At 41.5% G+C, this 13,384-nt stretch overlaps 2 protein-coding genes across 3 annotated transcripts; one reads left to right on the top strand and one right to left on the bottom strand.

Moving 5' to 3' along the window:
- Nucleotides 1-524: 524 nt before the first annotated feature.
- Nucleotides 525-7,629, top strand: tmc2b (transmembrane channel-like 2b). Of its 2 annotated transcripts, none has more exons than XM_028413649.1 (20): nucleotides 525-646; nucleotides 742-783; nucleotides 914-1,307; nucleotides 1,679-1,825; nucleotides 2,660-2,750; nucleotides 2,833-2,914; nucleotides 3,000-3,106; nucleotides 3,182-3,280; nucleotides 3,594-3,736; nucleotides 3,837-3,984; nucleotides 4,132-4,326; nucleotides 4,398-4,577; nucleotides 4,843-5,001; nucleotides 5,090-5,218; nucleotides 5,650-5,717; nucleotides 6,142-6,381; nucleotides 6,643-6,768; nucleotides 7,016-7,094; nucleotides 7,177-7,306; nucleotides 7,393-7,629. In XM_028413649.1, exons 1-20 carry the CDS (start codon nucleotides 601-603, stop codon nucleotides 7,602-7,604), a joined length of 2,817 nt encoding a protein of 938 aa, XP_028269450.1. In that variant the 5' UTR covers nucleotides 525-600; the 3' UTR covers nucleotides 7,605-7,629. The 2 variants fall into 2 exon arrangements, with proteins under 2 accessions (XP_028269450.1, XP_028269449.1); XM_028413648.1 differs by having other exon boundaries at nucleotides 1,676-1,825.
- Nucleotides 7,630-8,304: 675 nt separating this feature from the next.
- On the bottom strand, nucleotides 8,305-10,700 carry LOC114441135 (retinal dehydrogenase 1-like). The gene is made up of 11 exons (XM_028413921.1): nucleotides 10,522-10,700; nucleotides 10,312-10,441; nucleotides 10,171-10,232; nucleotides 9,964-10,092; nucleotides 9,695-9,808; nucleotides 9,504-9,606; nucleotides 9,173-9,357; nucleotides 8,925-9,089; nucleotides 8,688-8,845; nucleotides 8,530-8,604; nucleotides 8,305-8,377 (listed from the first exon to the last, which is right to left on the bottom strand). Exons 1-11 carry the CDS (start codon nucleotides 10,594-10,596, stop codon nucleotides 8,305-8,307), a joined length of 1,269 nt encoding a protein of 422 aa, XP_028269722.1. The 5' UTR covers nucleotides 10,597-10,700.
- Between the last annotated feature and the right edge of the window lie 2,684 nt (nucleotides 10,701-13,384).

Below are 13,384 nucleotides of genomic sequence, written 5' to 3'. Positions count from 1 at the left end.
TGTTTCACTTTTCATTCAGGATGACTTAAGCTTTCATCCAACTTTAATGTGACCTGACCTTTATTTCTGCATCTATGCTGGTGTCTCCTTACTGGGTGAATGATAACAAAACACCAGTCTTTGGTGTCATAGCTGTTTACTTGTTTAGTAAGAGCTTTATGTGACAGTGATATAAGTCTTCGGCCACTCTCCAATACAATAAACTTGAAGATTAAAACATCTGAATATACATGTTCTCTGGTTTCTCCTGTATGATATCAATTCACATTTTGATTGACATCTCCTTTGTCTGACAGATTGTGTTTTCTCAGTAGGCTCCTGATTATCATCTAGTGGACTGCATGTCTTAGATGGTTGTCAAGGAGCCCGGACAGCCCAAACAGAGGCACACCTGTTCCTGTGTGTGTGTGTGTGTGTGTGTGTGTGTGTGTGTGTGTGTGTGTGGTTATGTATACTGCCTTTTTGACACTGTACCTTCAGGGTGTATCAGCTGCCTACACTGAGTGACTCATGGACGTGGATGAGGCAGACTCTGAAGGGAGCAGAGAGGGACTAACAGGAGCAAAGAAGTAAATAAACAACTCAAAAGGAACTAAAAAAATGCCTCCAAAAAGGAAAAACGATACTGCAATTAAGGTGGAAGATGGTGAGAAAAATGTGTTGACTCATATTTATACAAACCGAGATATAGGATTGCTTTGTAATTTAAATATATGTGCTTTTTCTATTCCTGTGTTCCAGTTGGAATGGACGTTGATGCTGTGTTAGACAGTGGAAGTGAAGGTGAGCTGTCAGGAACAATAACAAAAAATACTGCTACTCTTTTATCACATATATTACCATGAAATGTTTGCTGTGACAATGTAGAAAATATAAATTATGTTGTCACTGAATGCAAAACATTTTGTCCCAGAGGAGGCCAGGAGGAGAACCAAAAACAGAAGAATCAAACCACAACGTAAAGCCAAACAAGTTAGTGATGATGAGGAAGAGGAAGAAGAGGATGAGGCACCAAAGAAAAGAGGACGAAAGAAGAAGCCTAAGCCCCAAGATAGCGACGAAGATGATGAGGAGGACAAACGGAGTGTGAAAAGCAAAGGATCAAAAGTCTCCAGGAAGAAAGCTCAGAAAGATGATAGTGATGAGGAGAGCGAAGAAGACAGAGGAAAAAGGAAAAAAGGAGGAGCAGTATCCAAGAAGGAGAAAGAGGAGCAGAATAAAGACAAGAAGGGGAATCCTAAAGAAAGAAGAAGGGATAGTAAAGGTGGTGACAAGGACAAGAAAAAGAAGAATGGGAAGTTGAGCAGGTGCAGTATTCTCTGAGAGCTGTCTCTCGCTTACCTGCACGCTCCACACACCTGCATGGTCTTCTCTCTCCATGCAGCCTCACGCACGCTCCTGACAGACTCTGATCATATGAAGCTGGCATATGTGGCTTATTTTTAGGGAGATTAAAGGAATAATTACAATAATTACAACTGAGGCTGATGTAAGGTCAAACGTTGTATGGAAATTTATCCTGATTTTGGTCAACAATTCAAACTGAAAGTAAGTTTGAGAGGTGGAAGTGATTGGTGCTCATCCTTAGTATTCAGTGAGACAGATGTGTTCTTGTGTGTTGCTGCTTCCTGATGTTTAGATTAGACTCCTGACAGTGACAGCTATTTCCCTTCAGCAGCTCTTCTGATTCTGGTGAGTCTGATGAGGATTCACTGTCGGAGGGAGAGCTCGCAGCCCTGAAAGAGCAGGTAGAGGAGAAGAAGAAACTGATCGCCACATTAAGGAACAAACCCTGGCGCATGAAAAGGAGACTCGTGCTTCTCAAGTAAAAACTAAATCTGTGGTCGACTTCTAGCTCACATTCTCTACCTGTTTTCCTTGTTATTCGCTTCATCTTTAATTTTTGAAATGTTGCATTTCGTTTGCGCATTCTCCTTATTGTCTCCCATCACTTATGTCATTGTACATGTGATGTTGATGTGTGTTATTAAAACTTCAACTTCTACTCTAACTGGTTGTTACTCACTCTTTGCCTGTGCGGTGCTCTATTGATAGTCTTTGATAGCCACAAAGTAGATCAACTACTGAAGCCTGTTTTCTGTTCCATCGTAAAGACAAAAAAAATTGGCACTAAGTTGTGTGCTCTTCCTACACATTTCCATGACAACAGAACAATCTACAGGTTTCAGGAAAACACACAGAGGGGCACAAACACACATCTGCAAGCATAGCCAGTAAGACATCATCAGTGCAATGTGAGATGCCTGTAAACACTTCTAGCTGTCTTGTGAAAGCCAGGTTAGTGTGTGTGTGTGTGTGTGTGTGTGTGTGTGTGCATGTGTGAGGTCAGTGCGTATGTTCCTCTATGTACTGATCGGTGTCAATAAGATTGTGGAAACGCAACATGATAGTTGATCTGCTTTAACTTTTTCATGAACCTGACACTGTTTAATGGATGCTGTTGTGGCTGACTGACTTCCGGCTTGCCAAGTGTTCCTGCCGTGCTCTTAACTTTATGTATCATCAATCAGTAAATTAATCCCAAACCTGACATTTGTACATCCTGGTCACACTAACTAATTCAAAGAGTGTCAGAGGTGGGTTGTGGTGGTGGATTGAATTTTTGTTTTTAACCACTCTTCTCTGATTGGTCAAACAGGGAGGCCCAGGAGTTTGTGGAAAAGTTTGAAGGAGCTCTTGGAAAAGGACGAGGCAGGAAGCTGTATGCATTCAAAGTCATGATGACCAAGGTAATCTGCTCTCTTTGTGTGGTTATTAAGAGCCTCATGGAAGATACTTGTATAATTATCATTTTAAACCTTTTTCCTCCAGAAATTTATCAAGTTTAAACGTGACTTTGAGAACTTCAAAACAGCCTGTATCCCCTGGGAGAGGAAGATCAAGGAAGTAGAGAGTTCGTAAAACACATATTTTTCTGAATGTTTACCTAATAAGCTGCCTCCATATATTTGTTACTCTCTCTATTTTTCTAACCATAGGTCACTTTGGATCATCTGTGGCATCCTACTTTATTTTTCTGAGGTGGATGTATGGTGTAAATCTGGTCCTGTTTGGGTTAATGTTTGGCCTGGTGGTGCTGCCTGAGGTAGGGCCTTTTACCTTCATACGTGCTCACAGATGGCACCTATGCTGCTCTCTCACACCTCTTCTCTGTGTGCAGGTGCTCATGGGCCTTCCCTATGGCTCCATTCCCAGGAAAACTGTCCCTCGAGAGGAACAAGACTCAGCCATGGACTTCTCTGTGCTCTTTGACTTTGGTGTGAGGATCTCAGCTTCTTTGTTCAGTTCATTGATATACTGTACATTGATCCTTTTATGAATACACCTGGATGACACATAAAATCATGGGATGGGTTACAAATGGTTAGAAATCTTCATTAACTGGTCTGACCTGAATCTAAACGCACTGATGATCTGTTGACTTTTCCTTAAGCATGAAGCTTAGATTGGTGGCTTCTACAATTAATCAGGTTGCCATAGATTTGTACATACATGTTGCACTCAAAGATTACATTTCTGTTGTTCAATCATTAAGAACATATCCAGTTTGTTTTTACATACATTTTCAACAGGGATACTGCAAGTACTCTATTTTGTTCTATGGATACTACAACAACTCACCAACAATCGGGGTGCTAAAGTTCAGACTGCCTCTGTCGTACTTGCTTGTGGGTGTCGGGATTTTTGGATACAGCCTGATGGTTGTCGTTAGAATGTAGGCAACACACACACACACAGAAAATAGATTTGTATGATGCAGATGAGGATGCTGGACAGCTGTTTTTCATTGTTTCTTTCCATGTTTGTCTTTTCAGGATGGCTCGTAATGCAAATGAAGGAGGTGATGGAGCAGACGAAGGGGAGTTCACCTTTAGTTGGAAGATGTTCACCAGCTGGGACTACCTGATAGGAAATCCTGAGACTGCAGACAATAAGTACGCCTCCATTACCACCAGCTTCAAGGTTAGCAGGTGTGTGTGTGGTTGTGTGGTTGGAGGATCAGATACAAGAAGCCTTCTCGGAAATGATGAGACTGACATACTGAGCAGGTGTGTGTGGTGGTTTCATTGGCGAGATCTAAAACTGTAAAACATTATACTTGTGCTGTAGGAATCCATTGTGGATGAGCAGGAAAACCAAAAAGATGAGAACATCCACCTTCGACGTTTCCTCCGAGTTCTTGCTAATCTTATGATCCTGTGCTGCCTTGGAGGGAGCGGGTATCTCATCTACTATGCGGTGAAACGTTCTCAGGAATTTTCTAAGATGGATCCAGATGACCTCTCCTGGCTTCAAAAGAATGAGGCAGGTTAAAACTGGGAAATGTGGGATTTCGCTCTTCTAACTGACAGCTGAGACTTTTAATTTCCTTTCAGGTGGAGATTGTGATGTCACTGCTGGGACTGGTGTGCCCTCCTCTGTTTGAAACCATTGCAGAGTTGGAAAAGTACCATCCTCGTATCGCCCTTAAGTGGCAGCTGGGACGAATCTTTGCCCTCTTCCTAGGAAACCTTTACACCTTTCTCTTTGCTCTCTTTGATGAGGTCACGGCAAAGGTAAGACAGAAGTGCCTGTATATAGGCTACTTGTTACTTTTGCTGTGCTGCTGTGGTACAGTTGTTGTTTTACCATAGTACACTGGACTGGACACACTTCCATGCTAAAAACCTTCACTGGGCATCACTTAGCCTTTTCTAAGTTTTACTGATTTACAGTAAAAACCGGATGACTTACTATATTAATCTCAAGTTCACACTGTAGCCTACATCTATGTGTTTTGGCTTGTATTAAAATTTATCAAATGTGTTTTCTCTTTCTTAGCTGGAATCAGAAAAGATAATCAAGAATGCCACTGAATGGGGTCTGAACGAGTACTATGCCAACTACAGCTCCTTCTACAACACAACAAACGTGCCTCCTCCAAATGTGGACCCAGCCGACGTTGTCAGAGGACCCTGCTGGGAGACTGCAGTGGGAATAGTCAGTATAATCTACACACATGCTGAAAACAGTAGAAGACCAAAAGCCTGATTTCTTTCTTTTTGTCTTTCTTTTCTTTTTATTGCAGGAATTTGTGAAACTAACTGTGTCAGACATACAGGTGACATATTTGACCATTTTGATTGGTGACTTTCTGCGTGCAGTCACTGTGCGCTTCCTGAACTACTGCTGGTGCTGGGACCTGGAGGCTGGATTTGTGAGTACATGCCCGTATTTGTCAGTGGGTCACAATGTCTCCACATTATTGCTTGTTGTTTGTTTGATGAAATTTCACATTTTTCCTGTTATACAGTACAGCTAAACTTTGTGCCACTGACTTTTCCAATCAAGTGACTGAATGTGAATTTTAGGAAGGTGCATTATTCTGGCTAATTACAGCACAGGGTGTATTGGATCCAAGTCAACCTGATACCATACAATGACATCTGGCAAGACAGGTGATCCCAAACATTGAGTGAAACAGGACTCTACGATGAGAACTTAATTACAGAGAGCGAGAGAGAGAGAGACAGAGAGAGAGAGACAGAGAGACACACACACACACACACAGAAGCAATGTAAAGTGCATTGAACCTCTGTTTATTAATTCAAGTGAACATGCTAATCATGTTTCTGCATTCATTCCAGCCATCGTATGCAGAGTTTGACATCAGTGGAAATGTGCTGGGACTCATCTTCAATCAAGGAATGATCTGGTAAGTTGCCCACATCTACATGGCTGGTTTTATTTTCTCTATCTTTCCTCATTATCAGGGTTTTGCTAATGAGATCAATGATTGGCTAATAGGCATCCCTCTGCTGAGCTCAGGTTGCTTTGTTGTCTGTCTCCAATGTCTCTGCAATTAACACAGTAATGAGTGTGGAGGGTCTGCTTCTTCAAATCGGATGTTCTATTTGTTTCTGGTGCTTTCATAAATGAAAGCAGAACTGATGAACGCACTCAGTGGAGTGGCAAAATGTCTTCAGAAAACTATGAGTCCAGCTGCCTCGGTATAACATAATCTGGATGAATTAGAGTCTTTACAGACATGTAAATGGGATTATAATAACTATCTAATCTAGATCACGGATGCCTTTTTGATGATATACAGAGATAACATCGCTGAATTGTTTCTTCAGGATGGGAGCTTTTTATGCACCAGGTCTGGTGGGCCTGAATGTGTTGCGTCTCCTGACCTCCATGTACTACCAGTGCTGGGCAGTAATGGCCTGCAATGTCCCTCATGAGCGAGTTTTCAAGGCCTCGCGGTCCAACAATTTCTACATGGGCTTGCTGCTGCTGGTGCTGTTCCTCAGCCTGCTGCCTGTTGTCTACACCATCATGACCCTGTCCCCGTCATTTGACTGTGGGCCATTCAGGTCAGTAAAGTAGAACTGAGAGGGTGTGTGATGAATGTGAAACATCGTTTAATGTTACAGATTGTGATGATAGTTCAGGCTCAGAGGGTAAAAAGTATTTTTGTCTGAGTTTAGGAGATTTGTATAAAAAAATCTAAACATGGTGGCGTCTTGCTAATAGCTTATTTATACAGCCACTGATAACAGGGTGAATGTTCTAATACTGGTAGATGAGTAATGATTTAATACAATGTACTTTGTTTCTTCCATGTTTCTCTCTAGTGGTCAGGACAAGATGTATGATGTGGTTATGGAGACTATAGAGAAGGATCTACCAGCTTTCATAGGGAATATTTTTACATATGCCACCAACCCTGGACTCATCATGCCTGCTGTCCTGCTGATGGTGTGAGTGAATTAGTGTTGTATCTCCAAATGTCTCCATTTAGGCTATATGTGTGCAATTTTAGTGAAGACTTGTGGGCATATTATAGCATATGAATATATGCATATTAAAAATAGATGCACACTTAGATGCACGGACGTCTTTTTTTGGTGGTGTTTAGGCTCTTTTTTGGCCTAGTATGGAAACATGTTAGAACATGGCCTGGTGGTGTCTGTTTACAATAACTTTTACCTGCATTCTGTGTAACAGGCTGGCTCTCTACTACCTAAACACTACCTCAAAAGGATACCAACAAGCAAACCTTGATCTTAAGAAGAAGATGCAAATGGTCAGTTTTTATCCATTTTTTTCTGCAGTCTCTTAAAATGTAATCAAACTAATGACTTTTTGTTTTGTTTGTTGTCTGTTAGGCTCGAGATGAGGAGAAGAACCGCAGGAACAATAAGGACAGCACTAATCAAGTGATGAAAGACTTGGAGGACTTGCTGCCCAACAAATCCCTTGTTCCGCCTCCCACCGAGGAAGAGCCACCTCCACCTGGTACACTGACAATGTTAATGCTATTAGCCAATTTGCATGCCAATAGTTCTCACCGCTTGTTTTTTGCTCTCCATCTGTCTTCTCAGATGTCGTAACTGAGAAGGGCAGCAAGTCTCCTAAAACGAAGCCGGGTTCAGCAACGAAAGGGGTTAATCTGCAAAAGGAGGTTTCGCTGGCTGCTTCAAACCCCAGAGGACCAGTGACCCGTGCCCCAGGGCCAAGAGGAGGACCTCCTGGAAACACCAGGGGGCCTCAACCTGGCCCTGGTAGAGGAAGAGGTGCACCTCCAAGGAAATAAGATACATTAATATTTGTTGACCCAAATCCAGACAATACAAACTCACCACAAACAACAAAGCATGAATGTTCCCAAGCGTAACTGAAGGATGGATGTGCCACTGGAATCATTTTAGACATTTTAGTTAATAAAATGTGATCTATCTTTTAAAAAATCTGCACATATTCAGTAAAGTTTTCTGCAAATCAATGATTTATAATTTTATTGAATATTTTTAAACATAACAATTAATTAGTTGATTATAGTCAATGCCAGAAATGTCTTCTCTCTGTCTTCCTCTAATTCTTGTGGGATTTTACCTGAAGATAAAGAAATTGCAGTTTTATCTGTATTATTAGTAGGCAAACAATGTCAACACAGGCTACAACAAAGCAATAATACCAATAGCCTATGGGTCATGTTTACTGCTTTGAAATCAGTGCAATATTGACTGGTTATTGATATGGATCTTTTATTGATTTCATTTGGAAATCCCTGTAAATAGTTTGTAAATTGTCTTTTTTTGTATGATGTCTATTAAAATACTGTTACATTTGAACTGTGTCTAAATAATACAACACTAAGGAACACCACTATACTGACTGCCCTACTGTGCACTACAGACACATACTGAACATGACAGTAATTGATGTTCGACATCAGAAATGTTCATGCAGTGACACATAGTTCATCTAATTACAATGTGACAAGTCCTACAATATTATGAGTTCTTCTGTGAGATTTTGATGGTCACTGCCTTGACCTCTGTGTACTCCTGAAGAGCATATTCCCCCCTGAAATAAAACACACACACACACACACCACTGATTATGCTCTCAACAAAAACTCAATATAGTCCTTATAGTCCTTCTCCAAGCCCATAACATTTTCCATTCATAAATGTGAAAGGCTATTGCTTGAGAGATTATATTATGGTGTCACTCACAGTTCCCTCCCATTCCCAGACATCTTGAAGCCACCAAATGGACACTGAGCACTCATGGCATTGTAGCAGTTCACCCTAGGGAAAAGACATTGTATATAATTAGAATAGATGTTCAAAGCTCTAATGTAACTTACTTTGGTGACAAATTTAGTGCATACCAGACCATGCCAGCCTGCAGAGCAGAAGAGACTGTAAGGGCTTTGTTAATGTCGTTAGTAAACACTCCTGCTGCCAGGCCGTATTGCGTGTCGTTGGCTCTCCGGATGACTTCACTGATGCTACGGAAACACATGATCTGCTGCACTGGACCAAAAATCTGAGACAGAGAAATTTAATAGGAAGGACAAAAATTCAGAACAAAGAGGCAGTAAAGATGGAGATCATCTTGTGAGTACCTCTTCTTTGGCAATGCGCATATTGTCTGTGACATTTGAGAAGACCGTGGGTTGGATGAAAAGTCCCTGCTGACCCCACACAGACCCACCACACTCCAGCGTGGCACCTTCGTCCTTCCCACTCTCTATCAGCTCCAGTATCTTATCAAACTGCTTCTGGTCAATCTGCAGGAAACAGCAGCTCATATTATTTTGTCTCACTTTAGGTTTGACCTATTTCCTAGAAGTCAAACAAACACGGCAACAACCTGTGGTCCCTGATCCACCCCTGGTGAAAGTGGGTTTCCTAGGACTTTAGATTTTGCCTTTTCTACGCTGCGACGGACAAACTCCTCATAGATTGGTTCCTCTACAAACACCCTGGATCCAGCCAAGCAGCACTGACCCTGATTAAAGAACAGACCGCTGTGGGCCTGCTCCACCGCATGCTCTACTGCAAGACAGACATGGACACATAAAGCGTGAAAGCTGCAGCTAGTTGGTAATGTTTTATGCTGCAATTGTAGCTTTTGCAGATTATCCTACATGCTGGGGAAAAAGCTTTTCACTAAACTACATGAAGCTTTACAACATACTCACAGTCACAATCTGCAAAAACAATATTTGGGTTTTTTCCACCAAGCTCTAGTGTAACTCTTTTCAGATTGCTTTCACCTGCAGCCTTTTGGATGAGTTTTCCAACCTGGCAACACATTACAGAGATGTAAGATTTAAAGTGACATCACAGTAAAACAAAAAGTGTTCCTGAAAAAGATACTGTTTATACTAACAGCAGTGGATCCAGTAAAAGCCACTTTATCAATGTCCATGTGGTGGGAAATGGCGCAGCCTGCTGTCTCACCATAACCCGGCAGCACGTTCACCACCCCTGCAGGAAACCCAGCCTGAGCACAGAGAGTTGGAGAGAAGCACTGCAAATCAGTATCATTAACTGTGACACAATCTTAGACAAGTCATTCTACTTTTACAGCTACATAGGTCTTGACAATGTCAAAGTTTATGGCTTTTGTCCAGATTATGGTTGTAATATTGCAAGTACCTCCTTGATGAGTGCAGCCATGTGCAGAGCAGATAATGGGGTCTGTTCAGCAGGTTTGATGACCACAGTGTTCCCACAGCACAGAGCTGGAGCAATCTTCCACACAAACATCATTACTGGGAAATTCCACTGTAGGGCAAAAAAAATTTAACTACAGATAAAACAAGTTTGAATGTTTTGTCTAAAGTATATCATCTTTGTACTCACAGGAATAATCTGGCCACAAACTCCAATGGGCTCATGTCTAGTGTAAGTAAAATAAGCTCCATCTATCAAAGGAAGACATGGACAGTGACTCATGTTTATTTTATGTTGATGTATCAAATAAATCTAAATGAAATAACTCACCAACAGGGATTGTTTTGCCTTGAATCTTGTCGGCCCAGCCACCGTAATACCTCAAAGTCCTGATTGCTGCCATCAGATCTACAAAATATGCTGTGAGAAACACTTTGCCACAGTCCAGAGCCTCAAGCGTCTGCAAATAAAAACACAGCGATCATTGTACAACATTGTACATCATTTTATGGTAACAAATCAGTTGTGAATGGTTCTCACTGCCAGGAGAAGCTGATCCCTCTCCACTAAGTCAGCAAGTCTGTTGAGTAAACGACCTCGGTCTGAGGCGTCCATGGATCGCCATGGTGATCCTATCTGGAAGGCAGCTCTGGCACTCCTCACTGCCTTGTCCACATCTTCCTATGAGAAGTTTGAGTTGAGAAGGACAATATCATAAATGTGCTTTGGTCTGTGTGACAAATGACACTTTAGACCTTTGACTGGGATAAAGAAACATTCCTCCCCCTCAGAACAGAGGAGGGAAGCAAAACGCTACAGATTCTGGTTCATTTGTATTTATAAAAGCAGATATGATACACCGATGATGTGTAATTACTCACTGAGTCAGCCTCCTCCACTTCACACAGCAGCTCCCCTGTGGTGGGATTATACACAGGGATCTTTCTGCTGCTGCATGACTCATGCCAATCATTATCGATGAACAGCTGAGATGACAGTCAGAAAAGTGAATCACAAACTCTTCTCATCCTGATCGAGTCAATAACAGACTGTTAGCAGCAGTCGTTCTGCCTGCTTTGATATTTTTATGAGCTTCATCTGCATGCTCTCTCATGTAATGACTGTAACTGAAGGAAATATAAATGAGTGAATATTCTCCTAGATTCACTGTGTTTCATCACATTAAATTATTATTCTTTTCAAATTAGAACCAGATACCATATATTTAAATTTGAGGATATAAACCACAAAATCTAAATTACTACACCACTGTCACACAAACCCATATTAGAGGACACCTGAACCAGTTATAAACAGATCAAAGACCAGATGATACAGTAAAATTATACATAACAGGATGAGGACATTTTGTACTGTTTGTCAAGAGATAAATTGTCCTGTTTTTTGCAGCTTACTGTACCTTAGTGTAAAGAATAGGGGGGTCAGGGATTGGAGCTGGCAGGATCTTCGTGTTTAAATTGCTGTCCTGGTTTGAACCCTGATAGTCCTGCTCTTGACCATTACCAGGCTGGGAGCTCTTGTTGGCATGTTTCCCCTCTACAAAAAAGAGACAAAAAATAGAAGCCAGTCTGTCTGTGTGTTTAACACTTGATTGTGAAAGTTAATATCTGGCACACAGAATGAGAACAATTATTCTTGTGTATCTCTGTGCATAAGATGCCATCCAAGCCCTGTGAAGTAAACAGAAACAGTGTGAAATGAGATACTGGCACTGTCAGCAGAGTAACGCCACAAGGTCAAGGGTCACCAGTGGCACCACAAAGTCGGGCTGGCTCTGAACAGTGAGTGGACCTCATGTGGACTGAGAGGACTAGAGACCAGGGCAAAACACTGTGAAGCTTTGATCAAGCAATTCATTTTTGTACATTATATACAGAGATACAACATTTAACCCAACACTAACACAGACACACACATATTTATAATATATACTTATTAAGTTCTGTTTGTCTTCTTTTTAGTGTTTGGATTAGGACAACAATAGATTAGAAGTTGACAGTATGTCAAAATTTTGATCATAAATATTTTGACTTATCACTTTTCATTTACAGAGGCATGCAGAAAAAAAGTCATGGTTAAATCTAAATGTTTAATGTTTTATCTTTTTAATGCCTCTCAGTCTACATTCACTATAACCTAAGTATTCCATCTATCAGATTACAAAACACATAACGCAACACGTAACTGCTAGAGAACAGAGTAGAGTTTTTCATTTCCCATTTCTTACCTGTGGGTGATGTTGATAAGGTTTGGTGGAGTCCTACTTGAGTCACAGGCATGTTGCAGCTTCTCTCTGCCTCCTCCCAGCAGCCCGGGCAGCTTCTTTATATACCTGCAGCTCTCTGTGCTGTAAAACAGAAAAAAAAACTGCAGCAATGAGGGTCCCCCTGCATGCGCTAATCACCGTTCAGACGGAACCAATCCTGGTTTACCCCACATGCCCTCTTGAGGGAGGCGTGCACACCCCCCAGCGAACAGAATAATGAAAGGCAGTATGGTAAGCTTAGGTTTTTTTTCTGTATATGTGTTTTTACTGGCCAACTGTTTAAAAGTAGGGCTTTAGTAGAGTCTATTCTATAAACTGAAGATAAAATGGTGGAATAGGAGGATCCTCTTTCATTGAACACTCCTGCCACCACCAGCTATAAATCTTAGCAAACAACAAACTTGCAATATAAAATAAAAACTAAATAAACTTAAGATGCAGCCACGTCTTGCTTAAGCCATTATTTGAAGCGATTGCTGCTTCTATCATCTATGAATCACTTCAGCCTAACTGCCTGGATAGGCCCAACTCCAGGGCAGCAAACATAATTGGGAAGATGTTTGCTTTGATAAGCGGCCTCCTGCTGCTTCACTGTCTCCCAGAAACAATGTGATCACATAACTTTGTCTGGTGTGCCTGTTTGATCTGTCAGGAAATACACACATGCTTTCCCTGGTACAACATAACCCTTGTTAAACAATATAAAGAGCCACAGAGCTGTGTTTAGGGAGTGTAGCAGAACACAGTGAAAACCATCGTCCCACTAACTAACACCAATGTGTACAGCTCTCATTTGTCCTGTGACTTGAAGGGCCAGAAAGAAGTTTTAGGAGTAATGCTGTCAGTGGTGCCATATACATCCATCCTTTGTATACTTTGTGCCTCATTTGGATAACTATACTGACCAACATTTCTTGTGTAGATTATCATGAGCAGCATGTTTTCTTTGCAGACGCTTTACCATCTCGTCTGGCTCCACAGAGTCAGTGTGTGTGCCTGCCAGAGCTAATGACAAGACAGGACTGCTTCGGCTTGGAGAGGATGTGGACCACCAGGTCAAAGGAGCTGTCGCTCGGCTTGACAACACCGGGTGTCCCACATTTGAGTTTGAGCTAA

This window comes from Parambassis ranga, chromosome 9, assembly GCF_900634625.1.
Source record: "Parambassis ranga chromosome 9, fParRan2.1, whole genome shotgun sequence".
Classification (NCBI taxonomy): Eukaryota; Metazoa; Chordata; class Actinopteri; family Ambassidae; genus Parambassis; species Parambassis ranga.
The sequence above is the reverse complement of the archived record's forward strand: the minus strand, read 5'-3'. Positions and strand labels throughout refer to the sequence as shown.

Bases quoted from the DNA above. Each gene is read 5' to 3' on its own strand.
- tmc2b (XM_028413648.1), top strand. From the start codon at position 601: ATGCCTCCAAAAAGGAAAAACGATACTGCAATTAAGGTGGAAGATG. The intron at 3,107-3,181 runs GTAGGGCCTTTT...CTCTGTGTGCAG, and splicing joins GCCTGGTGGTGCTGCCTGAG to GTGCTCATGGGCCTTCCCTA. The intron at 5,002-5,089 runs GTCAGTATAATC...TTTTTATTGCAG, and splicing joins GGGAGACTGCAGTGGGAATA to GAATTTGTGAAACTAACTGT.
- LOC114441135 (XM_028413921.1), bottom strand. From the start codon at position 10,596: ATGGACGCCTCAGACCGAGGTCGTTTACTCAACAGACTTGCTGACTTA. The intron at 10,442-10,521 runs GTGAGAACCATT...TTTTATTTGCAG, and splicing joins GGGATCAGCTTCTCCTGGCA to ACGCTTGAGGCTCTGGACTG. The intron at 8,605-8,687 runs GTATGCACTAAA...TCTTTTCCCTAG, and splicing joins CTGCAGGCTGGCATGGTCTG to GGTGAACTGCTACAATGCCA.